Source organism: Nycticebus coucang, chromosome 10 (genome assembly GCF_027406575.1).
Source record: "Nycticebus coucang isolate mNycCou1 chromosome 10, mNycCou1.pri, whole genome shotgun sequence".
Lineage (NCBI taxonomy): Eukaryota > Metazoa > Chordata > Mammalia > Primates > Lorisidae > Nycticebus > Nycticebus coucang.
Window position 1 is genome coordinate 21,258,588 of NC_069789.1, and position 27,488 is coordinate 21,286,075.

Here is a 27,488-nt window from a genome sequence, read left to right on the forward strand (position 1 = left end):
GTCTCAAACTCCTGAATTCAAATAATCTTCCCGCCTTGGCCTCCCAGAGTGCTAGGATTATAGGCACTTGACCCTGCATCTCAATTTCTAAAGCTTATCTTTCTAAAGAAGACAGAAGAGAAAGATGTTTTGTCCTTGTTTTTCAGCACTACTTTTTTTTTTTTTTTTTTTATTGTTGGGGATTCATTGAGGGTACAATAAGCCAGGTTACACTGATTGCAATTGTTAGGTAAAGTCCCTCTTGCAATCATGTTTTCAGCACTACTTTTAAGGTTTGATAGCTATAAGCTTATATACAGCTCTTTTAAGGCATCCATTTTTATCTCTTTCTTCAGTGGTAGGAACTGATATGAAATGTTTCCCAAAATAAATTATCAAAGGCCAGAATCTTTACTACATTAAATGTAATGTTTTTAATGTTTTTATATGCCATAGTATTTAGATATTCTAGACAATAAAAATGTTATTTTTTCAAAGGCCCAATTAAAATTAAAATTAAATCAGAAGACAGCTTCTACTAATATAATTTTAAGGATATTACCATTATAACAATTTTAAGAATATAGGCATTTTTATGGAGAGACCTTATTTTCCATGATACATTTTTAAAAAGGCATTTCAATTCCATACGGAATAGAGATATTTGTTCTTTTGTCCTACCAACAGAATCTTGTACCTAAATGAATTCTTCTACAAAGATTCAGTTTATCTTTAACATAAATCCAAATTTTCATGAATTAAGCTTGCTTAGTATAGGCCATGTTTTGTCTTGAATATCTAATATATGATAAGTAGCATATACGGAATATCAATTAATGCTTATAACCTTGCCCAGGTGCTGTAATCCTAGCACTCTGGGAGGCTGAGGCAGGTGGATTGCCTGAGCTCACAGGTTCGAGACCAGCCTGACCCATAGCGAGACCTCCTCTCTAAAAATAATTGGCACTGTGGTATGCACCTGTAGTCCCAGCTACATGGGAGGCTGAAGCAAGAGAATCACTTAAGCCCAAGAGTTTGAGGTTTCTGTGAGCTACTACGCCACTGCAATCAAGGGTGACAAAGTGAGACTCTGTCTCAAAAAAAAAAAAAAAAATGCTCACAACCCTATGAAATAGGTGCTTACTGAATAAATGAGCAAACAGGCACAGAGAATTCAGTAACGTGCCTTACATCAAACAGCTAGGGATGGCCTGGCGCCCATAGCTCAGCGGTTAGGGCGCCAGCCACATACACCGAGGCTGATGTGGCCCGGGCCTGCCAAACAATGACAACTACAACAAAAAAATAGCCGGGCATTGTGGCGGGTGCCTGTAGTCCCAGCTACCCAGGCTGAGGTGAGAGAATCACTGAAGTCCAAGAGTTCGAGGTTGCTGTGAGCTGTGACACCACAGCACTCTACCCAGGGTGACATACTGAGACTCTGTCTTAAAAAAAAAAAAACAACAGGGCGGCACCTGTGGCTCAGTCGGTAAGGCGCCGGCCCCATATACCGAGGGTCACGGGTTCAAACCTGGCCCCGGCCAAACTGCAACCAAAAAATAGCTGGGCGTTGTGGTGGGCGCCTGTAGTCCCAGCTACTCGGGAGGCTGAGGCAAGAGAATCGCTTAGGCCCAGGAGTTGGAGGTTTCTGTGAGCTGTGTGAAGCCACGGCACTCTACTGAGGGCCATAAAGTGAGACTCTGTCTCTAAAAAAAAAAAAAAAAAACAACAGCTAGTGAAATGACTAAGATTTCATTCCAGGCAACGTAACTCCATTCTTTATCACTGTTCTATAGGGTTCAATGTAGCTTATCTGAGTCTAAATTCTGATCTTTTTATGAACAATAACAATTCAAGTAGTGAATTAGATCACTGAAGATGCTGGTTAGCACATTAAGTTTTTTTTTTAGAACATTAATTTTTTGAATTCACAGCCCAAGACATTTTTTTCTCAGATATGTGTATTAACTATACAATAAAAATTATCTATTGCTGAAACTAACTCTAAATGGGTCTGAAATTAAATGATTACATAAAATTGATATGATATGCCCCCACCCCACTGTTTCACAGATAATTTTTATTTTTTTGAGAATGGTTCTTACTGTTACCTGCGCTAAAATGCAGTGGTATCATCAAAGCCCACAGCAACCTAAAACTCTTGGGCTTAAGAGATACTCCTGGGGAAAATGCGCTGCTGGGGCTGCGATCTCATCTCCACACCTGACCCCTCACAGGAGACCGGTGATGCCAAGGCTGCTGCGAGGGACGGAGAAGAATCGGGGTTGAACCCCAAGCTGAGCTGAGGGCTCGCACTCTTCCAGTTCCCTGGACCTACCCCCATTTGAAGAAATGAGTGGTGGATTGGCTCCAAGTAAGAACACAGTGTATGTGTCCAACTTGCCCTTTTCTCTGACAAACAATGACTTATACAGGATATTTTCCAAGTATGGCAAAGTTGTAAAGGTTACTATAATGAAAGATAAAGATACAAGGAAGAGTAAGAGTTGCATTTATTTTATTTTTGGATAAAGACTCTGCACAAAACTGTACAAGGGCAATAAACAACAAGTTGTTTGGTAGAATGATAAAAGCAAGCATTGCTATTGACAATGGAAGAGTTGCTGAGTTCATCCGAAGGAAAAACTACTTTGATAAATCTAAGTGTTATGAATGTGGGGAAAGTGGACATTTAAGTTATGCCTGTCCTAAAAATATGCTTGGAGAACATGAACCTCCAAAGAAGAAAGAAAAAAGAAAAAAAAAGAAAATTCCTGAACCAGAGGAAGAAATAAGTAGGAGAAAGTGAAGATGACGGGGAAGATCCTGCTCTGGACAGCCTCAGTCAGGCCATCGCATTCCAGCAAGCCAAAATTGAAGAAGAACAAAGAAAATGGAAACCCAGTTCAGGGGGCCCCTCAACGTCAGATGATTCAAGACGTCGGAGGATAAAGAAAAGCAACTACTTCAGTGATGAGGAAGAACTTAGTGATTAAAATTTTATCTTTTATGTAAATATAATTAAAATTTTAAAAGTCTTAGAGCACAAAGTTCACTTGGGGACTAAAGATGACTTTTAGGATTTCAGCATATGAATACTTAATGCCAAATAGTTTTCTACTATAAAATAGTTCGTAAGAAATTAAAACAATATGTTCGTAAGAAATTAAAACAATTTTAAAGTATCATGTTTCTGTCTGAAACTCATAAAAATAAACACTCATAAAAATCAAAGTTTGCTAGTAACCTTGAAAAGAGCTAATTTTAATAAAAATAAAACTCATAAACACTCATAAAAATCAAAAATAAAACACTCATTTTTAATCAAAAATAAAAACTCATAAACACTCATAAAAATCAAAGTTTGCTAGTAACCTTGAAAAGAGCTAATTTTAATAAAAATAAGGAAACTTAATATATCATAGTAATGCTATTGTCATCCCAAGAAAAAAGATAATTATTAAAAGGTGTTGAGAAGTCCATTATAAAAAGCTTCATTTGTGTCTGACTAGTTTACATGAGGACTTTTGAAATAAGTTTAATCTTTAAAACAAAATGTCACAAAGACTGAAAAGTTGAATGATTTATTGTTAATAGTATTAATAAACTTTTCAAGAGAACTTGCCTTTAAAAAAAAAAAAAAAAAAAGATACTCCTGCCTCAGCCTCCCAAGTAGTTGGGACTACAGGTGTGCAAGACAAATGTAGTAATCAGCCACTTTTTTTTTTTTTCAAGAGGGTATTGCTCTTGCTCAGGCTGGTCTCGAACTCCTGAGCTCAAATAATACACCCAAAGTGCTAGGATTACAGGCATGAGCTTCTGCACCTGGCTTCCAGCCAGTTCTGACATTGATTCCACAGCCAAAATGCTCTATATTACCTCAGTCAGAAGTTATTCAAATTCCTTATACTTCAGTTTCTTTTTTTTTTTTTTTTGTAGAGACAGAGTTTCACTTTATGGCCCTCGGTAGAGTGCCGTGGCCTCACACAGCTCACAGTAACCTCCAACTCATGGGCTTAAGCGATTCTCTTGCCTCAGCCTCCCAAGTAGCTGGGACTACAGGCGCCCGCCACAACGCCCGGCTATTTTCTGGTTGTTTTGCATTTTGGCCAGGGCCGGTTTGAACCCGCCACCCTTGGTATATGGGGCCGGCGCCTTACGGACTGAGCCACAGGCGCCGCCCATACTTCAGTTTCTTAATCAGAGAAAATCGATACCCAAAAAGTCTTTATATATTCTATTTCATCTGTTTCAAAATGTCATCTCAAAAAATTAAAAGCTGTAGAATGGCAAAAAAAAAAAAAAAATCACATTTAGTCTAAATGGCTCATTTACCCAACATCATCAGAAAACAAGGTTGCTGTACAAAATCAGATTTTCAAAATAATTAAAATATCCCTTTTAACGCCAAACAACTCAGCACCTTCTTTTTATGGTTAATCAAAGTAGATCTTTAAGAAATAGACTAAAAGGAACATAATTTAACCTTTTATTGATGTTCTAGAATCTTCATGAAAAATTTCTCAAATCCATCCCTTTTCATCAGCTGCTGCTTCAGTTCAGATTGTTGTCTTTCACTTACACCAGTATAAGAGTATCCTGATTTCTCCCTGACTTCTCCATATTACTGTCAAACAAGATTTTTCTAAAAATAAATATAGATAGCCCTGCAGCATGGGAAATTCTCATGGATTAAGGATGTAAACTACTTTTTGATCTTATTCCACCTCTGCCACTGTCAATCTGCCCTCCCTCTAATCCGTGTCTAAGCTGCTTCTGTTCAACTGCTTTACTTTACATGTATTTCTTTTTCTTTACAGAGGAGAAGTACATGGCATATTTTGCCTTTTAGGGAGATACTTCCAGATATACTGAAGTTAGATTTCAGAAAAACAGGTTTCTGGGCGGCGCCGGCCCCATATACCAAGGGTGGCTGGTTCAAATCTGACCCCGGCTGAACTGCAACCAAAAAATAGCTGGGCGTTGTGGCAGGCGCCTGTAGTCCCAGCTACTTGGGAGGCTGAGGCAAGAGAATCGCTTAAGCCCAGGAGTTGGAGGTTGCTGTGAGCTATGTGATGCCATGACACTCTACCGAGGGCCATAAAGTGAGACTCTTCTCTCTACAAAAAAAAAAAAAGAAAAGAAAAACAGGTTTCTTCTACCACATAACATCAGTGTCAGTCTAATAGACTCCTGAGTACTGTGATACACAGTCTAAAACCCAACATGAATGTTTAATAAATACCTGTGTAAAAATGTTATTCAAGTTCCTAGTTCCCCTTACCAAATGGGCTCCATCACCCTCTGTGACTTATAGCAAGTGTAGGGTACCTAGTGTGACTCTGGTGTTTAGAAACAGCTAAGAAGTAAACATGATACCAAAGGCCATAAAGATAATACACAATAGAAGAAATGCAAATAATTGACAAGCAAGAAAAAATGTTCAACCTCACTAAGAATCAAGTTTGAATTAGAGCAATAAGATACCAGTTTTCTCTTACATTCAAACTGCCAAATATCTTCTCAAGTAAGAATAACCAAATGATGGGTACTTTAAGGAAATGGCTACTCTCTTCATCCCTGGTAGGAATGTAATTCGGTACAGTGTTCTGCAGGGCCATTTCAAATAACTCAGAATAGTATAAACTTTGTCCAGCAATTCTATATCTAAGAATTTATCCTAAAGAAAGAACCAGTGATGCACACGAAGATCTCTATTCATCACAGTGTCACTTATTAGGAGGGAAAATCTGCAAGCTATATAAATGCACCAACAAGAGACTCATTAAACAAACTATGGCATCTCTATATGCAGTCAATATGTTGTAAATATATATATATTGCTATAAAAAGCTTTTTTTCCGTTTGGTCCAAGGCTTGGGAGAGGAGTCCTCCAGAGTGGTTAAAAAGCTGCCTTGTGGCTAAAGGGAGACACTTAGATAGAAGGCCTGATAACTTTGAGAAAGGCTCCTAGTCATGCTTGAGAGTGAGCTTTTTGAAGAGATACTTGCCCAGCCCAACCTGGGGGCCAGCCAGCCTGTGGAGGTTGGTCAGGTAGTCACCCATCTTCTTAATGAGTTTCTTTATCTCATCTAGGAAGTGACTCTCCAGAAAGTCATAGAGATGAGGATATGTGGGGGCAGAACCCAGGACATGAAGATCCAAATGAGCCTGGTTCAGGCTATTCTCCAGGGCCACGGCAGCTTCCATTGAATCCAGGTTGTACTCCACTCATCTTGAGATGGCTTCTGTACATCCTGGAAGAGAGTGAACCTGCCACAGTGGATTTGCATCTTCAAGAGATGCTCTGTGCTCTCACACCACTTCTCAGCCGATTCAACGGAGGAAGTGGCCCACTCCTTTCAGAGCCACATCATCAGGGTTCAAATAGTAGCCCAGAGAGAGATAGGTATAGGAGTCCCATAGATGCAAATTTACCAGGCGGTTGAGGGCTGCCTCCACATCAGTGCAATAATCCTGATGAATCTGGAAGCTCGTGGTTTATCAGCATTAAGGAGCTAACCACAAAAAATGGGATTAGCTGGGTCTAGAAGCAGAAGATGGCCATGCAGATGGTGCCAGAGATCAGAGAGCTGTCACAGACTGGAAGAAAGGAAGTTCCCAGGTCTCTTCCATCCAAACATTGTTGAAGCAAGACACAGATCTGCAGGACCACCAAATGCACTCTTCATAAAGTATTATTATACACCATATTAAGCAGGCTGTAAGAACTATGTATATCCTGGGTGGTTCCATTTATATAAAGTATAAAAGTAGTCAAATGTTTGCCAATGGAGATCAGAATAGTGGGTGCTACCCTTGAGTGATAGATAGTAGATAGCATGAAGTGAGCTTCTGAGGCATTGGTAGTTTCTTTTTTTTTTTTTTTTTGAGACGGAGTCTCAGGATGTCATCCTCTGTAGAGTGCCGTGAGAGCTCACAGCAACCTCAAACTCTTGGGTTTAAGCAATTCTCTTGTCTCAGCCTCCCAAGTAACTGGGACTACAGGCGCCTGCCACAACACCCAGCTATTTTTTGGTTGCAGTTGTCATTGTTGTTTAGCAGGCCCAGGCTGGGCTCAAACCAGCCAGCCTCAGTGTATGCAGCCAGCATCCTACTCACCAAGCTTGGTACTTTTCTTTTCATTTGGATGCCAATTAGTCGGCTGTGTTCAGTTTATGAAAATATATCCAGCTGCACAGTTACATACATGAAAGAATGTATAATATACATCAATTCAATTTAAAAAACATATTAAATAATTTTTCCCAAACACATAGGCACTTTTGAAAGTGGTCTAGAAGTAGACCATTTTTCTGTCTTTTTAAAAAATGATTCCAAATTTTTCTACAAAGAACTTGTTTCACTTTCACAAGAAAAAAAATTAAATCCTACATTCTTAATTTCAGGTAAGGAGATGATCTATAGGTGAAAAATCTCCGGTTTTATTCTCTTGATTTATTCATTCAAATCACTGAACATCTCCTATGCTCAGTGTTCTAGACGGCACAGTTACAGCACTAAACAAAATCTTTGTAACACCAGGAATAATTCACAATCCCAAGCAAGCTTCCTGAGGGTAATGTAGGGTCCAAGGAAAAACTTTCCCTTAGCCCTCTGAAAGTTCATTGAAAATCAGAGGCAGATTTATAGGAGAAAGGATATATACATTTATTTGATCAGTTTTACGTGACACAAAAGCCTCTGGAATGAACAAACGATTAAGAGGACACTGTCCATTTTTACACTTAGGTTTAACAAAGTATAGACAAGAAGGGTATGAACTAATGCTAACTGACTGAGTAGAGAAATCCCATCAGGATGTCCATCAGGAATCTTCTTGGCCTCTCTATGCATGCATCCTCTGCTTCTGGATATGGGGCAAGACCCTCTCCATAATGAGCTCAGGTTCAGACAGTTTCTTCTTGACCAGTTTTCATACGGAAAGGCAGAGGGAAGGTTAAGAGTAATATTTTTAGATTTTATGGCTAGTCTGGGGGAAAGGGGGTTCTAGTTTCTATGGCTACCCCCTGAGCATAGGAGAAGGCCAGAGAGAGCTGCAAATGAGACCTTTATTTTGGGCTACTGTTTTCGGAGACCCTATAGTAGTGACTATTTTTCTTTAATATAACCTGAGAGTTTAGCCACCTGTGAGGCTCTGCACTGACAGTGAACATCCAAAAGTATATTAAAGTCTACATAAGGTTAACTTCAAACTCATCACTCAATATAAGCTCAGAAAGTATTAAAATCTACTGGTAGGACAATCATCCATGCTATTAAAGATACCACCCAAAATACCACACTACCACTCTCTAACATTCATGGAGCATTTACTATGAACTAGGCACTGTTCTGGTATTTCATTAATTGAGTCTTCACAATCACTCTGAGATCATCTTTTTATAAGTAAGAAAACTGAAGCACAGAGACACAATTAGCATATAGGGATAATTTTGGAAGAACTAGCCCTAAGCAAAATTGCACAGCAAGCTCATTTTGTTTTTGACCTTCCACTTGGTTTGTGTCTGTTTCCATTTGACATGTGAGCACCTTGAGAGCAGGAATTATGCATCTAGCTGACAGGTTCTCAACCCCTTTGTAACAATGAAAATACATCCTGCATATGAGGTATTTACATTACGATTCAAAACAGTAGCAAAATTACAGTTATGAAGTAGCAACAAAAATAATTTTATGGTTGGGGGTCACCACAACATGAGGAACTGTATTAACGGCTCACCGCCATTAGGAAAGTTGAGAACCACTGATCTAGCACAAAACCTAAGGCTCAGAATCTGTAAAGTAGATATAAGCTTATTTCCTTTCTCTTGGGTTTCTTTCTTTCCAGATGTCCTGCAAAGAGAAGCCTTCTTTTGCCACATTGTTTTTCTAAATTAAGTGTTAGATAATTTCTGCTAAGGCATTACCCAAAACCAGTATGTGGTAATTAAGTTCTCCTATATCTAGTCCAGCCCCCAGTCCAGTGGATATCTCCTCCTCCATTTTCCTCCGTCACTCTTGGGTATGCTGGATTACACAACACAAGACGTGCTTCTTCTTCACCAATTGCTCTCCCTGACCGGTTTCAGCTACTTAAGGCAAGCTACCACATCAGAAAGTTGTTAGTCCTGGTACCAACATGGCTCATTCACTTCATTCTCATCCCTGCTCAGCTGTCACATCTTAGAGTGACCTTCTCTGACATCTCTATTGCAAACAGCAGCCCAACATCCTCTAATCTTACACTGCTTTATTTTTCTTTGCCATACTTACCACTACCCCCTGTGATATTTACAATTATTTCCTTAAGCTCTTCTCTTCTAAAATAAACTGAATGAGGGAAAGGACTTTAGCTTGATTCTACTGTAATACCATACCTACAACAGAAACTGACACAGAGTAGGTGCTCACATATTTGCTGAATCAACTGCCAATCAGAGGGTCTTTTTTAATATTTAGGGAAGGTAAATCTATCTTTCAAAAAATACCACTTTGACTTAATGAGACTGAAAACAGGCAGAAAACAATAAAAATACATCTTCACATGTTAATTCAAAAGAAGAATACTTAATAAAATCCTGAGTTTTTTCTTACTTCTTATGCTCAAACTGTAAGGTTAAAAGGGAAAAATGTTTTTAGATTGAACATGGTGATAGCACAATGGGAAAAGGTGCTGTGGGAAATTTTAGCAATCAAGATGTATTCACTGCTTTTAGTTTGGAATGTACCAAAAAGGGGCCTGGCGTGTTGGCTCACGTCTATAATCCTAGCACTCTGTGAGGCCAAGGCAGGTGGACTGCTTGGGCTCACGAGTTCAAAACCAGCCTGAGCAAGAGCAAGAGCCCATCTCTACTAAAAATAGAAAAACTGAGGCAAGAGGAACACTTGAGCCCGAGTTGGAGGTTGCTGTGAGCTATGACGCCACAGCTCTCTACCCAGGGCAACAGCTTTGAGACTCTGTCTCAAAAAAAACAAAAAACAAAAAAAAGTACCAAAACAGAAAAATAAGAGTTGGGAGTTACGTTTAATTTAGATTAAAATAGCCTATTTATTATATGAGCAAAAGCATAGTATCCAAAGTCCAATTAATTTATGTAACTAGTATTGATCTTCACATACATGCATGTACATATATGTATATGCACGCATATATATATATATACACACACACACACACACCAGATATAGATACATATATATCAGGCATGAGTGAGCCACAGCACCTGGCCTCTTTCTTTTATATAGATGTTGTACACACACACACACACACACACACACACACCCTGCCCCCCCCCCTTTTTTGTTGTTGCCATTGTTGTTTTATCTGGCCCAGACCTGGTTCCAACCCACCAGCCTCAATTTATTTGGCCAGTGCCCTACCTGCTGAGCTAGAGGCATCGCCACCCTGTCCTTTCTACATCTACTTCTTCATTTCCTTGATCTAGCCTGATCTAACTAGATGGCAGATAAAAGCATCACCCAAACACTAAGGGTAGAAAAATCTTTTCTCAAACTAAGAAACTGCCTGGCAGGTTAACTTAGATTTAAACTTGAAGGCAGAGCTTTTGTGGGTTTTATTAAACACTGAAGACTGGTAAGGTCATAAAAATTCTAAGGACATTTTGCAAGTAGATTCCAGTAGGGCTCAACTATATATATAAAGAAAAAAGAAAGAAAAAGAAAAGGAAAAAGAAAGAGGCCAGGTGCTGTGGCTCACTCATACCTGTAATCCTAGCACTGTGGGAGGCCCAGCCTGATGGACTGCCTGAGCTCTGGAGTTTGAGAGTAACCTGAGCAAGAGTGAGACCCTGTCTCTAGTAAAAATAGAAAAACTAGCCAAGCACGTGACAGGCACCTGTAGTCCCAGCTACTCAGGAGGCTGAGGCAGGAGAATCTCTTGAGCCCAAGAGTTTGAGGTTGCTGTGAGCTATGACGCCAAAGCACTCTACTGAGGGTGACAAATAAGATGTCTCAAAAAATAAAACAGAAAGAAACCCGTAAAACACAACCCTAGCAGATGTTACAAAGCATTATATGTATATGGCACTTTTCTCAGATCAGTTTATAAAAACCTTAAAAACACAAACCCCAACCTGTTAACAAGTTAAATGCACTGTTAACACTGTACTTTCATTAAATCAGTTAAGCATTGTTTAATTCTATTCAGGTTACACAAATCCTTTCCAAAGAGCTGGTGGTTAGTCTGATAGAAAAAGAGACTGTTACCAAAATAACCCCAATATTATCTCATATAACAGTGAGATTGTTTTAAGTATTGCAGTACTTTCTATTTATAAGGTACATTGGGCTGAACTGCAAATACTCGATTATAATTTTTAAAACTTCTGTATAAGCAAAGAACTGCTTCGGGGGGGAAAATAAAAAAAAAAACTCAATGTAGTTAAAAAACAAAACGGCTATTACCTTATTTTAAGAGAGCTTTCTAGGTTTGTTTTATGTGTCCTATCGCGAGCCCTTAAAATGAAGGCAAGAATAGAGGGGAAGCCTAAAGCAGCGCTCAGGGTGGTGGGACCTACTGAAATAATCCACTGGGTACCTACTGTGGGCAAAGCGTTCTATTAAGATGTGAAGCGAACAACGAATATTTCATCGAGCTATGACGCCACAGCACTCTACTGAGGGTGACAAATAAGACTTGTCTGAAAAAATAAAAAATAAAGAAACCTGTAAAACACAACCCTAGCAGATGTTACAAAGCATTATATGTATACGGCACTTTTCTCAGATCAGTTTATAAAAACCTTAAAAACACAAACCCCGATTATGTTTTAGAGCAAATGGACATGATCGTTAGGAAATTTGGTATTTCCGTGCGAACTTCATTAGCAGGCTACGAGAACCGAACTTAAGGCAACTCCACTCGCGGCCGTGCCCTATTTCAGGTGTAGACCTGTTTAACCGACTCACGTCATAATCAAAGAACACAAACTACAGCACGTTCTCCCAGCCAAGTTATTCCTTAAAAACAAAACACGTACACGCAGTACCCATGGCACTCAAAAGTCTTGGCCAAGGGAGGACGACAACTTGGGGGTGGGAGAGAAAACTTTTGAGCCCGCGCTTCAAAGCAGCCGCCGCCGGTGTGAAGGGCACAGGAGGATCTGCTCCCCAGTGGGACACGGCCGCCCAGGCCTGGGGACAGCCTGGGGTCAGCCCGAGCGCTGGCCGCTGCGGGCGCCGGCCGTGCGGCGGTTAAGGGGTGCGGGGAGGCGAGACGCCGCAGGGACACAGAAAGAAAAGCTCCCCGCAAGTTTGCCCGATGTTCACGCTCCGTTTGTTTCGTCTGGGGCCCGCCGTGTCTGGCCCTTCCCCACCCCCACCCCAGCAGTTCCCGGCGGAACTCCGCCGCACCGAGCCGCACCGGAGTCGGAGTCCGGCCCCCGCCCTCCGCGGCCGCCGGCCCGCCCGGCCCCAGGACCTCACCTGCCGGGCCCGCCCCGGAGGCGCGAGCGGGCGGCGGGGAGCGCAGCCTCAGCCAGAGGTGCAGCGCGGCCCCGAGCACACACGGGCACAGCAGCACCAGCCAGTTTCGCATTGGCCGCCCCCGCCGGCTCCACCTCGAGCCCCCGCCACGCGCCGGGCTCTCCCGCGTCCCGGCGGAGAGGGAGTGGACCTGCACGTGCGGCTGCTGAGGGGCGGCGGCAGACGCCTGCGCCACCACTCTGGGCACGCCCGCTCTCGCGCCCGGCGCCGTCAGGAATCCCTGCGGTTCCGGGTCCCGCGCCTCAGGTTCTTCAGACCCCGGGCGGCGGCGGCTCTGCCGGCCGAAGCCCCGCCCCCTCCGCGCGGCCTTCCCACCGACTCCGCCCACCTTTTTCCTCCCACTCGCTCCGCCCTCTTCTCTCGCGTCCCCACCCGCGCCCGCCGGCCGGCCGGGAGTTGAAGTCCTGCTCTGGGCCAAGGCAGGAGGCGCCCTCGGGAGCATGAGGCCTGAAAACTACATTTCCCGTAATGCTACGCACGCTGTTCCGTCACTCGGGACGCGAAGGCGAAATTCCAGGCCTCACAAGGAACATGCGCGTCCCTTCTCGGAGCCTGCTGCCCCCCAACGGCCGACGGGAGGTAGTGCCAGGTGCCTTGGCGCAGGGAGGCTGCCCCAAGCCGGGAAGGGAAACGCGGTTTAGACAAAGGTCGCTGTTTGCCTCAGATTGCAAGGAGATCCCAGTGACTCGTGTTTGAAATCCCGCCGTGCTCCCTTGTGCCGGAGCCTTGCTCCCTGGTCTACTGTGGAAGATGGAATCCGGTGACGTCTTCTTGGCCCAAAGAGCGGGACGAGAAAGCCCCGCTTGTCCGTATCTTGAACGGTGAATCATCAGGGATTAGCTCTGGTGCAGTGTGTTCCCGGCTCTTTGCCCGGTTCCGTGCTCGAGGAATGCCGGATGAGTAAGGCAGATAGCGCCCCGGTACCAAGCTGTGGAGTACGAGGGCGACATTCCCTTCGAGGGTAGAGTTGCACAGGCCCCGGGCTGAAACTGGTGCTGTCAAGTTGGACGTGAGCCGGGAGGGCCGAGCGAATGCGGGCTCGGGGGATCTGCGAGGGGCTTCCGCCCCTTGGAGATGAAACTCCGCCCAGCGGTGCACCTGCAGCCCGACGTGAGCCCCGCCCCCCCCCCCCCGGCCCGCATTCGCCCAAGAAGGGAAGAGGCAGTGAGGGTACTGGTGCTAAGAAGGTGGGGGAAAGGGAGAACGAGAGCCTAGGCTATGATGTGTGTGGGGGGGGGGGGGTATGTTGTACTTTTGTTTGTTTGTTTTAATTTTCATAAGTTGTTCAGAAAACTTTTGGTTGACAGAAGATCCATCTCAAACAGGCATAAGGAAATAAAGATTTTTTTATTCAAATAACAGCGATCCAACAATAGATATCCCAGGCACTGTCAGTACCAAGAGTCTCATTGAGTGGCAACTTAGTTTCAGAAAAGCAACCCTCCGTTGAATTACTTTTGTTTTGTAATATTGCCTGCTGCGCTATATTTAGTTTCAAAATCTGTTTGTTTTAATACTTGTATAAAGCTATAAGCTTTCGAATTTATGCTGTGTGTTTGCATTAAGTAAATACAGATAATTTAACTCATGTAGGGCCAGAAATTGTTTTTGTCATCAAAAAGGGATTTGTGTATTTGTTAGTTTTCTGTTGCTACGTAACAAATTAATCCAAAACTCTTAAAAAAAATAATCATCTCTCACAATTTCTACATGTCAGGAATCGGGAGCTAAATTCTGGTTCAAGGTCCCTCATAATGTTGCAGGCAGATGTCAACCAGTCATCTGAAGGCTTGAGTGGGGCTGGAGAATCCACTTCGTAGGTGACTGACATGGCAGATGCTGCCATACCTTTTATGACAAAACACTGAAAGACACACACTGTCACTTCACTAATCTACTGATCACACAGTAGCCCTGATTAACTGTGTGAAGAACCACACAAGGGCATATTGGGGGCAAGGATTATTGGAAACCCATCCCAGAGTTTAACTACCACAGTATATTATGAAAATCTGAGAAATTCTATTTCTTAGCAGTTGAAGAATCTGAAAACAGGAAGAAACACTTTTTCCTTCTTATGGGAAACAGAATTAAAAGGCTGTGATTATTGTGGGTCCTGGGCAAGTGTCACCAAGATCTGCATGCCGATTTCCCAGATATTGTGTACATATCTCAGTAAGAAAGGAAAATATGTAATGTTTAGAAATTTCTTTTTTTTTTTTCTTTGTGGTTTTTGGTCGGGGCTGGGTTTGAACCCGCCACCTCCGGCATATGGGACCAGCGCCCCACTCCTTGAGCCACAGGCGCTGCCCTGTTTAGAAATTTCTTGTTAGAAATTCTTTTGTTAGAAACTATGCTGACTTGCTTTCTACATTTCAATTAAAGGAATTGTTAAGAAAGTAATAATTGGGCTCGGTGCCTGTACCACAGTGGTTATGGTGCGGGCCACATGCACTGCGGCTGGTGGGTTTGAACCCAGCCCAGGCCAGCTAAACAACAATGACAACTACAACAAAAAATAGCTGGGCATTGTGACTGGCACCTATAGTCCCAGCTACTTGGGAGGCTGAGGCAAGAGAATCACTTAAGCCCAAGAGTTAGAGGTCGCTGTGAGCTGTGATGTCACAGTGCTCTACGAAGGTTGACATACGAAAACTGTCTCAAAAAAAAAAGAAAGTAATAATTGGCTGTCTCAAAGGGTATTTGAACAAAACTCAGATCCTGTCCTGTGATGATGACGGTGGTGGTGCAAACTATAGACATAATAAAGAAATACATTAACCGAGATGTTCAAAGATGGTAATAAGTGCTGTGGAAAATATATTAAAAAGGGCAGGGTAGGGGAATAATGAGAGTGGGACTGAAATGGAGCAGATTGCAGAATAAAAGAATAAAATTTTTAAAACCCAGTGATGATATCAACAGTCTGTATACTCCGGCTGCTCATAGTCTATGATGTGAACAAGAAAATTAGAAATAGGGAATGGTAAACTAGGATGGTGGGTGTTACAATTCAGTGTAACAAAGTGCTCACCAATAACTTAGCATTTATTATGTGCCAGACAATTTTGTGTGGACAAGCATACAAAATGAGCAAGGAATGCACAGCGTGTTGCAGTGGCGCAAAGGAGTTACAGTTCTCCCTCAGTATCCTTGGGGAATTGTTTCCAGGACCCCCCTCCCATGGTTACCAAAATCTGGTGTTTCTCAAGGCTCTGGTATAAAATGGTATGGTACCCTTTGTATGCTTTACATCAGTGGTTCTCAACCTTCCTAATGCCGTGGCCCTTTAATACAGTTCCTGTGGGGTCGAGAAAGAACCGTGCTTGACGTCATCTCTAGGTCACTTACCATGCCAAGCACAACGCCTACCCATCACTTCATTCAGGTGGATTCAACAGCCTATGACAAATAGAAGTTTTGCTTCTTGGAACTTTGTGGAGTTTTTTTTTTTCTGAATATTTCCCATCTGCGGTTGGTTGAATTCATGGATGTGAAACACACGGATAGAGAGGGCTAACTGTATTTAACTGAGCCCAAGGCTCCCTAGAGGAGGCGATCCTTTGAAAACACAGGTGTGGGGCTTGAAATCAGAAGCCAGTTAACAAGATCAGAAAGTGAGAAGTGCTGGGTGGCTCATGCCTTAATCCTAGCACTCTGGGAGGCGGAGGTGGGTGGACTACTTGAGCTCATGAGACTTTTGAGACCAGCCTGAGCAAAAGCAAGACCAAGTTTCTACTAAAAATAGGAAAAACAAAAAAACTTGAGCCCAAGAGTTGGAGGTTGCTGTGAGCTATGATGCCACAGCAGTCCAGGGAGAGACTCTGTCTCAAAAAAGAAAAAGGAAGGAAAGAAGGAAATAAGAGAAAACAAAGGTGTTCAAGAGTATTCTAGGCAAAAAAAAAAAAAAAAAGTTTATTTTTTGATAAGAGATAGGGTCTTTACTCTGTCACCTGGGCTGGAGCACAGTGGTATGATCATAGCTCCTTGCAGTCTTGAATTCCTGGTTTCCAGTGATCCCAAAGCACTGGGACTACAGTGAGCCACCGCACCTGGCCTCCCCTTGAGACTCTTATTTCCCACAAATATACTATTTGTGAAGAAGTTTATAATCCTTTCACAGTTATTCTGCTTCCTCCTAAACCTTATATTTAATACATGGTTATAATAATAAGTACAAGTAATATAAATGCAATGTGAGACTCCTACATTGGCCCACCTCAATCTTCCTCTCCAGACTTAACCACTATAGCCTAGATATTTCTTCTTCTGTACAGATTCTGAATTTCCCAAACTCTTTATTTTTCGAGGGATGGAAAGAGATCAGGCACCTTTTTTTTTAATGCTCATGAAGGCAATCTGTGCCCTGAGCCTCTATAACTCTAGAAACTCTAGTCCTCTAACTATTTAGGAGTGCCGCAGGAGGGCTTGCTTTTCCACAAAATCATCATTACTCTCTGGTGTTTTATTTGTATATATTTTTTGAGACAGAGTCTCACTTTCTTGCCCCCTGTAGAGTACTGTGCCATCATAGCTCACAGCAACCTCAAACTCATGGGCTCAAATGATTCTCTTGCCTCAGCCTCCAAGTAGCTCAGACTACAGGCTCCCACCACAATGCCTGGCTATTTTTAGAGATGGTGGTCTCACTCTTGCTCAGGCTGGTCTTGAACCTGTGAGCTCAGGCAATCTACCCACCCTGGCCTCCCAGAGTGCCGAGATTACAGGAGTGAGCCACTGTGCCTGGCCAAAATCACCATTACTCTCATGGTCACCTCTTGCTCCAGACAGCTGCTCTCATCCTTCTCCACCAACCATCTCAATTCATAACCACTTCTCTGGGCCACAGCACCAGCTCCAAATAATAGACATAGCAACTTTATCTTACAAATCACAGCTAGGACATGTTTATCAGACTTTATTAAGGATTTAGCCCAAGAAAGTACAGGAAGAGCTTGGGCATAGTAGTTCATGCCTGTAATTCCAGCATTCTGGGAGGCCGAGGCAGGTGGATAGCTTGAGCTCATGAATTCTAGAGCAGCCTGAGTAAGTGGGAGACCCTGTCTCTAAAAAAATAGCCAGGCATTGTGGCTGGCACCTGTAGTCTCAGCTACTTGGGAGGCTGAGGCAAGAGGATCACTTGAGCCCAGGACTTTGAAGTTGCTGTGACCTATAATGTTACGGTACTCTACCGAAGGTAACAAAGTGAGACTCTTAAAAAAAAATACAGGAAGAAAAATTTAAAACTAGATATGACATAAACTTGCTCCTAGGTTCCATCTCTTGCTTGAGGTCCTGCCCCCAATACCACTTCGAAGTGCTGTCTCACCTCCTCCCTACGAGGGACACGTCTTGCTTGCTCTCTTTTCTCCAGTACAGCCCCAATTCTTTTTTTTTTTGCAGTTTTAAGCACATTGTTTTATTAAAGTAAAATTTTTTTTTCTTTTTTTTTTTTTATTGTTGGGGATTCATTGAGGGTACAATAAGCCAGGTTACACTGATTGCTAAAGTAAAATTTATTTTTCAGATACTTAACTTGAGGATAAAGAAAGTAAACATATTGATTTCACAAACCAAATAAATGTCCTGGGTAAATGGCTGAATTTACCTCTGTGGTCCAGGAACTACTTCCAAACTAAAGAAAGGAAATAAACTTTATTGCAGTTTGAACCACATCACTTTAGAAATAAAATGTGAATAAACTTTAGGCCCTAGTTTTAGGGACATTTCCTCTCCAAATTACCAAATTATTTGTTTTGTAGACTTTCGACTTTGCAAATAACTTGAGCCAGCAAGTGTAAAGTCTAAAGCTGAAAGAACATTTTCTGAAAAAGTTGATGTAAAAGTATAGGCGTTCCTATAGGTTAAGTATAGCTAAATTGTGGTTTGCATACTTGTGTGCAATTTTAAAAAAATGCTCCAGTGAAAAGAAAAATAAAGTAAAAGCATACTTTGGGAGAATTACTTTCAACAGGTGCATACCAGTTTGGGCGGGGGGTGGGAGGGAGCTCAGACACTAAGTTTTATAAGATGAAAATAGCTATGGACATGGATTGTGGTGATATTTGCAATTATGTACTATTTAATACATCTGTACACTGACATATACATTTGAAAATGGTTACAATGCGGCGGCGCCTGTGGCTCAGTTGGTAAGGCGCCGGCCCCATATACCCAGGGTGGCGGGTTCAAACCTGGCCCCAGCCAAACTGCAACCAAAAAATAGCCCGGTGTTGTGGCGAGCGCCTGTAGTCCCAGCTACTCGAGAGGCTGAGGCAAGAGAATCGCTTAAGCCCAGGAGTTGGAGGTTGCTGTGAGCTGTGTGAGGCCACAGCACTCTACTGAGGGTCATAAAGTGAGACTCTGTCTCTACAAAAAAAAAAAAAGAAAGAAAATGGTTACGATGATGAATTTTGTATTATATTTCACTACAATTAAAAAATTAGGATATTTCAATATAAGTGTATACATGAACATAAAAATGGGTGTGTGTGAAAGGGTATACTCTGACCTATTAATAGGGGTGGTATCTGTTTATAAATGGTTTTGATTTTTTTTTTCTTTTTTTTTTTATTGTTGGGGATTCATTGAGGGTACAATAAGCCATGTTACATTGATTGCAATTGTTAGGCAATGTCCCTCTTGCAATCGTGTCTTGCCCCCATAAAGTGTGACACACACCAAAGCCCCACCCCCCTCCCTCCATCCCTCTCTCTGCTTTTCCTCCCCCCCATGACCTTAATTGTCATTAATTGTCCTCATATCAAAATTAAGTACATAGGATTCATGCTTCTCCATTCTTGTGATGCTTTACTAAGAATAATGTCTTCCACTTCCATCCAGGTTAATACGAAGGATGTAAAGTTTCCATTTTTTTTTAATAGCTGAATAGTATTCCATGTTATACATATACCACAGCTTGTTAATCCATTCCTGGGTTGGTGGGCATTTAGGCTGTTTCCACATTTTGGCAATTGTAAATTGAGCTGCAATGAACAGTCTAGTACAAGTGTCCTTATGATAAAAGGATCTTCTTCCTTCTGGGTAGATGCCCAGTAATGGGATTGCAGGATCAAGTGGGAGGTCTAGCTTGAGTGCTTTGAGGTTTCTCCATACTTCCTTCCAGAAAGGTTGTACTAGTTTGCAGTCCCACCAGCAGTGTAAAAGTGTTCCCTTCTCTCCACATCCACACCAGCATCTGCAGTTTTGAGATTCTGTGATGTGGGCCATTCTCACTGGGGTTAGATGATATCTCAGGGTTGTTTTGATTTGCATTTCTCTAATATATAGAGATGATGAACATTTTTTCATGTGTTTGTTAGCCATTTGTCTGTCATCTTTACAGAGGTTCTATTCATGTCTCTTGCCCATTGATATATGGGATTGTTGGCTTTTTTCATGTGGATTAATTTGAGTTCTCTATAGATCCTAGTTATCAAGCTTTTGTCTGATTGAAAATATGCAAATATCCTTTCCCATTGTGTAGGTTGTCTCTTTGCTTTGGTTATTGTCTCCTTAGCTATACAGAAGCTTTTCAGTTTAATGAAGTCCCATTTGTTTATTTTTGTTGTTGCAATTGCCATGGCAGTCTTCTTCATGAAGTCTTTTGCCAGGCCAATATCTTCCAGTGTTTTTCCTATGCTTTCTTGGAGGATTTTTATTGTTTCATGCCTTAAATTTAAGTCCTTTATCCATTTTGAATCAATTTTTGTGAGTGGGGAAAGGTGTGGGTCCAGTTTCAGTCTTTTACAAGTAGACATCCAGTTCTCCCAACACCATTTGTTGAATAGGGAGTAAAGACCCCCAAGGTAAGTTCTTGTTTGGTTTATCGAAGATTAGGTGGTTGTAAGATGTTAGTTTCATTTCTTGGTTTTCAATTCGATTCCAAGTGTCTATGTCTCTGTTTTTGTGCCAGTACCATGCTGTCTTGACCACTACGGCTTTGTAGTACAGACTAAAATCTGGTATGCTGATGCCCCCAGCTTTATTTTTATTACTAAGAACTGCCTTAGCTATACGGGTTTTTTTCCGGTTCCATACAAAATGCAGAATCATTTTCTCCAAATCTTGAAAGTACGATGTTGGGATTTTGATAGGAATGGCATTGAATAGGTAGATTGCTTTGGGAAGTATAGACATTTTAACAATGTTGATTCTACCCATCCATGAGCATGGTATGTTCTTCCATTTGTTAATATCCTCTGCTATTTCCTTTCTGAGGATTTCATAATTTTCTTTATAGAGGTCCTTCACCTCCTTCGTTAGGTATATTCCTAGGTATTTCATTTTCTTTGAAACTATGGTGAAGGGAGTTGTGTCCTTAATTAGCCTCTCATCTTGACTCTTATTGGTGTATACAAAGGCTACTGACTTGTGGACATTGATTTTATATCCTGAAACATTACTGTATTTTTTGATGACTTCTAGGAGTCTTGTGGTTGAGTCTTTGGGGTTCTCTAAGTATAAGATCATGTCGTCAGCAAAGAGGGAGAGTTTGACCTCCTCTGCTCCCATTTGGATTCCCTTTATTTCCTTGTCTTGCCTAATTGTATTGGCTAGAACTTCCAGCACCATGTTGAATAGTAAAGGTAACAGAGGACAACCTTGTCTGGTTCCAGTTCTAAGAGGAAAACCTTTCAGTTTTACTCCATTCAGTAAAATACTAGCTGTGGGTTTGTCATAGATAGCTTCAATCAGTTTTAGAAATGTGCCACCTATGCCTATTCTCTTCAGTGTTCTAATTAGAAAAGGATGCTGGATTTTATCAAATGCTTTTTCTGCATCTATTGAGAGGATCATGTGATCTTTATTTTTGCCTCTGTTAATATGGTGGATAACGTTTATGGACTTGCATATGTTAAACCAGCCTTGCATCCCTGGGATGAAGCCTACTTGATCATGATGAATGACTTTTTTGATGATAAGCTATAATCTGTTGGCTAGGATTTTGTTGAGAATTTTTTCATCTATATTCATGAGTGAGATTGGTCTGAAATTCTCCTTTTTGTTTGGGTCTTTTCCTGGTTTTGGTATCAGGGTGATGTTTGCTTCATAGAATGTGTTGGGGAAGATTCCTTCTTCCTCAGTTTTTTAGAATAATTTCTGCAGTACAGGAATAAGCTCTTCCTTGAAGGTTTGATAGAATTCTGGTGTGAAGCCATCTGGACCAGGGCATTTTTTGGTTGGAAGATTTTTTTATTGTTTCTTTGATCTCAGTGCTTGAAATTGGTCTGTTCAGGAGCTCTATTTCTTCCTGGCTAACTCTAGGGAGAGGGTGTGATTCCAAATATTGATCCATTTCCTTCACATTGTCAAATTTCTGGGCATACAGTTTCTGGCAGTATTCAGAGATGATCTCTTGTATCTCTGTGGGATCAGTTGTTATTTCCCCTTTATCATTTCTGATTGAGGTTACTAGAGATTTTACTTTTCTATTTCTCATTAGTCTGGCCAATGGTTTATCTATTTTATTTATTTTTTCAAAAAACCAACTCCTTGTTTCATTAATTTTCTGAATGATTCTTTTGTTTTCAATTTCATTGATCTCTGATTTGATTTTGGATATTTCCTTTCTTCTACTGAGTTTAGGCTTAGATTGTTCTTCTTTTTCCAATTCCATAAGATGGATTGTGAGATTGTTGATGCGCTCTCTTTCTGTTTTTCGAATGTAGGCATCTAAAGCGATGAATTTTCCTCTCAAAACTGCTTTTGCAGTATCCCACATGTTTTGGTAGCTTGTGTCTTCATTGTTGTTATGCTCAAGGAAGTTAATGATTTCCTGTTTTATTTCTTCCTTCACCCATCTGTTATTCAACAGAAGATTGTTTAATTTCCATGCCTTTGGGTGGGGTTGAGCATTTTTGTTAGAGTTGAGTTCCACCTTTAGTGCCTTATGGTCTGAAAAGATACAAGGTAAAATTTCAATTCTTTTGATTCTGTTGATATTTGTTTTGTGTCCCAGGATATGATCAATTTTGGAGAATGTTCCGTGGGGTGATGAGAAGAATGTATATTCTTTATCTTTGGGATGGAGTGTTCTATATGTGTCTATCAAGCACAGTTGTTCTAGGGTCTCATTTAAATCTCTTATATCTTTGTTTAATTTCTGTTTAGAGGATCTGTCCAGGTCTGTAAGAGAAGTGTTAAAGTCCCCTGTTATTATGGTATTATCAGATATCATATTGCTCAGACTGAGTAAGGTCTGTTTCAAGAATCTGGGAGCATTTAAATTGGGTGCATAAATATTTAGAATTGAGACATCTTCTTGTTGTATTTTTACCTTGACCAATATAAAGTGGCCATCTTTGTCTTTTTTGACTTTAGTTGCTTTAAATCCACATGAATCTGAAAATAAGATTGCAACTCCTCTTTTCTTCTGAATTCCATTTGCCTGAAAAATTGTCTTCCAACCTTTGACTCGGAGCTTTAATTTGTCTTTTGAAGCCAGGTGTGTTTCTTGCAGACAGAAAATGGATGGCTTGTGTTTTTTAACACAGTCAGCCAATCTATGTCTCTTCAGTGGGGAATTCAAGCCATTAACATTTATTGAGATAATTGATAAGTGTGGTAGTATTCTATTCATCTTATTTTGTGAGAGTCCATTGCTTAGTCTTATCTCTTGCATCAGTGTGGAGGTTAGGTTCTGTGCTTTAATTTCTGAGTTCTTACTTTGCTGCTGATCCATTGTGGTGGTCAGTGTGCAGAACAGGTTGAAGTATTTCCTGTAGAGCTGGTCTTGTTGTGGCGAATTTTCTCAATGTTTGTATATCCGTAAATGATTTGATTTCTCTGTCAATTTTTCAGCTTAGCTTAGCAGGGTACAGAATTCTGGGTTGGAAATTTTCTGTTTAAGTAGATTAAAGGTAGATGACCATTGTCTTCTTGCTTGGAAAGTTTCATTAGAGAAGTCTGTGGTCACTCTGATGGATTTGCCCCTGTAGGTCAACTGGTGCTTACTCCTGGCAGCTTGCAGAATCTTTTCTTTTGTCTTGACTTTGGACAGGTTCATCACAATGTGTCTTGGAGAAGCTCGGTTAGAGTTGAGGTGACCTGGGGTCTGATATCCCTCTGAAAGCAGTGTGTCAGAATCTTTGGTGATATTTGGGAAATTTTCTTTTATAATATTCTCTAGTATGACTTCCATTCCTCTGGGGCTTTCTTCTTCCCCTTCTGGGGTTCCTATAACTCGTATTTTGGAATGCTTCATAAAGTCCCATAATTCTGACAGTGAATGTTCTGCTTTCTCTCTCTTCTTTTCTGCCTCTTTTACTATCTGAGTTATCTCAAGAACTTTGTCTTCTACCTCTGAAATTCTTTCTTCTGCATGGTCTAACCTGTTGCTGATACTTTCCATTGCATCTTTAAGTTCTAATTGACTGTTTCAGTTCCTTCAGCTCTGCTATATCCTGTTTATATTCTTCATATCGTTCATCTCTTATTTGATTCTGTTTTTGGATTTCCTTTTGGTTATTTTCCACTTTATTAGCAGTTTCCTTCATTGTTTCCATCATTTCTTTCATTGTTTTTATCATGTGTATTTTAAATTCCCTTTCTGTCATACATAACATTTCTTTACAGGTGGAATCCTCTGCAGTAGCTACTTCATGGTCCCTTGGCAGGGTTGTTCTGGATTGGTTTTCATGTTGCCTGGAGTTTTCTACTGATTCTTCCTCATGAGTGATTTCTTTTATCTGTTTCCTTGCCCTAATTTTCCTTTCACTTCCTCTTGCTCTTTAAGTTCTCGTGCCTGTGGACTAAGGGTTAGATGAGTCCTTTTGGTACAAGACCAGAAGGGTGAGAAGGTTGAAGAGCAAGAAAGGGATGAAAGAAAAGAGGACCGAGTGAAAAGAAGAAAAAAAAAGTAGAGAAAGGAGAGGGGATGGGTAAAAGGAATATTGACAAAAAGAAGAGGGGCACAGAAAGAGGGAGACAGAGCAATATAGGTGTACAGTAGGGTACTTTGACACAACCTTAAAAAAACCCACCTTCTGGGGGTGCCCAGTGGGTGGTTCCCTTGAGGTCAGTAGCTCTTTGCTAACCTGATCAGACACAGTACCCCACCTCCACCAAGTAGGGAGGAAAGACAAAAATGCTATAAATCAAACCCAAACAAGCAAACAGAAAACTTTACGGGATAAAATTGTGTGAAAAACCAAATAATAGCGGTAGAAACAGTAGCAAAAATGAAGTTCTAGTTATTAAAAAAGGCAGCAATGGGAAATTATAATTAAACTAGAAAAATTGAGAAAGAGAAAAGATCTGTATGGAAAAGGTTGAAATTAAAAAACAAAACAACATCAACAACATCAAAATAAACAAAAAAACAACGAAAAAAAAACACAACCAAAAACAAAGCAGTATGTATATGTTGTTGAATATTGTCTGGGCAACACATGGTCTTCTGGGGTATGAGATGTTAATCACAGTTTTGATACGACTGGGGGCTGCTGATTTCTCAAACCCCAGCAGGTGGACACCCTAAATCTCTCTTCAGCCCACTTAAAAGACGCTTTGAACTTGTAAACTTGCTGAGCAGAAGCCTTCCCAGGAAAGTGCTTGTCGCTGGAATCACTGCTGAAGTAGCTATCCACTTACTCAGTGTGCCAAAACTGGTCTCACTCTGCCCCTGAGGGTTAGGGCTGCAAGGTGGCTCAGACCCCACCCTTAGGCTACTTGCTCGCTGGGTTACCAGCTCCCACCCGATTCTAGCTCTGTGACCCTGAGGGCAGAGCTTGAAGGGGCAGATCACTCACAATGGCTCCCTGTGGCCCACAGCCAAACACTATTAGCTCTGTCTGGCTCAGCGGCTCAGACTGGGGCCCTAGACAATGGCCAAAGTTCTCCACATTCCTGCTTAGTCTCTCCCCAAGGCAGCTCAACTGAGTGCCAAGTCCAAAGACACCAAAACAGTTCACAGGTAAGGCCTTTGTGGTTTGCAGTCTCGCTTCTACTGAACTTACAGTTGTGGGTGGGTTTAGACCGATTGAACACACGTGACCACTTGGCAGTTTTCCACTGTTTTAGTCCTCCTCTTGGGGTCCAGAAGTCTCTCGCTGACTCTCTGTATCCTCACAGGGGTGATGATAGGCAGATCCCACCAGCCAGAGGTGCCTGGAGTCCTATCTCCCCGGACTCACGGTGCCCAGATGCAAAGAACCTGTTACTCGGCCGCCATCTTGCTCTCCTTCCTCCAGGCCCAATTCTTTCACAAGCCAATGAAGTCCTAATAGCCCTTAAAATCTCTTAACTGCCGAAAATGTAAAGCATTTGTGGTTTTGTGAATATCATTCTATAGGAAGAATATTTTTTATTCTAATTCTTTCTCATTAATGTTTATCTGAAGACCTCAGTTGTTCACTTTCCCCCTCACGGAAACCATCTTACCTGGTCCCCTATACAACAAATTTCTCTTTAAAAAAATTGATAGTTGGGGGCGGCGCCTGTGGCTCAGTGAGTAGGGCACCGGCCCCATATACCAAGGGTGGCGGGTTCAAACCCAGCCCCGGCCAAACTGCAAGAACAACAACAACAACAACAAAAAAAAATAGCCGGGCGTTGTGGCGGGTACCTGTAGTCCCAGCTGCTAGGGAGGCTGAGGCAAGAGAATCGCGTAAGCCCAAGAGTTAGAGGTTGCTGTGAGCTGTGTGACGCCACAGCACTCTACCCGAGGGCGGTACAGTGAGACTCTTGTCTCTACAAAAAAAAAAAAAAAAAATTGATAGTTGGGAAACCTTAAAAATACTCAAACATTCTTTTTAGAGGTTTCAGGACTGCTGGCATCCCTTCCCTCACATGAGTGCAAGTTCACGCTGCCTTTGCAACATGCACTCTTTAAATGATCAATTCTGTCCCATTTTTAGCCAATAGTTGAATTATTTTAGATTATATGCCTATGATGTGACTATCAGATAATCATTGCAGAAGATAACCTTTTACTGTAGTGAACAGAGTTCTTAACATCTCAATCCGAAGCATCTTGACTTATATTTTGATTATGCTTCAGATTCTGGGCTTCAAGAAGAGTAGGAAAATAGACACTGAAAAAATACCCTTCAAAGATGTGTTCAAGGGAGAGGAGGGAGACTGGTGTTGCAGGAACAGAGTGAGTGATGGGGAGGATAACAGGGGATGAGGTTAGTGGCCTAGCCTCTAGCAAGAGTATGACAAGAAATCACAAGGATTATGGCTTTGATTCTGAAATGAATGGGGAGTAGTTATTCGATGGGTTTCAATCACAGGAGGTACATGATCTGACTTAGGTTTCAGGAGGATCGCTCACATTACTGAGTCGTAAATAGACTGGCCCAGTGAGAGTAAAATCAAACGGGGCGGGGGTGCGTCGAGGAGGGAGATGTGAGTATCATGTAATGCCTGGAGACAAGGTGCAGTAACGAGCACCAACCAGAAGATGGCGCAGTGATCCCAGGTGCTCACTTTACGGAATAGGACTGCCCGGGCAGGGTGGGGACTGGGGCGACCCTAAGAGATGCGGCGGCACAACTCCCTGGTTCAGGTTGGAGAGATTGGACAGCTAGGACTCTGAGTCCAATCTCCCTCTGGGAATTGCCCTTGGCTGAAGACTGCTGCCTTGCCAAAGGGTACAGCCCCCTCCAATGACTACCTCAGCAGGGGTATAAAGATTTAGGAGAACTGTAGAGAGCCATCGGGGCTGCTGTTGCAACCGCATTACAGTCCAATTTCTTCCTCTGCCCAACTCAGTTTCCCTCACTCCTCTCCTCTGTTCCCAAGAGCAGTTCCCAATAAACCTCCTGCACACGACCTGTGCTTCAGAGTCTGTTTCCCTGGAAACCTGACCCAAGACAGTGATGCTGTTAAAACGGAAATAAGACTATGTCATTTCTCTGCCTGAAATTCTGCAATGGCTACTCACTTCCCTCACAGGGAAATCAAAGGCCTTAAGGTGGCCCTGCAGGCCACTGGGATCTGGAGTGCTGTCCCCCTAACCTTACCTGCCAATCCTCCCACCTCCAATTCACTTTGCT

The 27,488-nt window shown here is 41.8% G+C and overlaps 1 protein-coding gene and 1 pseudogene across 4 annotated transcripts in view; one reads left to right on the forward strand and one right to left on the reverse strand.

The window, feature by feature from the left end:
• B3GALNT2 (beta-1,3-N-acetylgalactosaminyltransferase 2) overlaps nucleotides 1-12,782 on the reverse strand; it is a 70,151-nt gene extending 57,369 nt beyond the window's left edge. For all 3 annotated transcript variants that reach the window (XM_053604135.1, XM_053604136.1, XM_053604134.1), the window contains exon 1: nucleotides 12,427-12,782. In XM_053604135.1, the coding sequence (XP_053460110.1) occupies nucleotides 12,427-12,538 (112 nt within the window). In that variant the 5' untranslated portion in view covers nucleotides 12,539-12,782. The remainder of the gene's footprint in view (nucleotides 1-12,426) is intronic.
• LOC128595483 (zinc finger CCHC-type and RNA-binding motif-containing protein 1-like) lies at nucleotides 2,131-3,029 on the forward strand (annotated as a pseudogene). Its single transcript, XR_008382939.1, has one exon. The product of XR_008382939.1 is annotated as a zinc finger CCHC-type and RNA-binding motif-containing protein 1-like (transcript).
• Nucleotides 12,783-27,488: the final 14,706 nt, after the last annotated feature.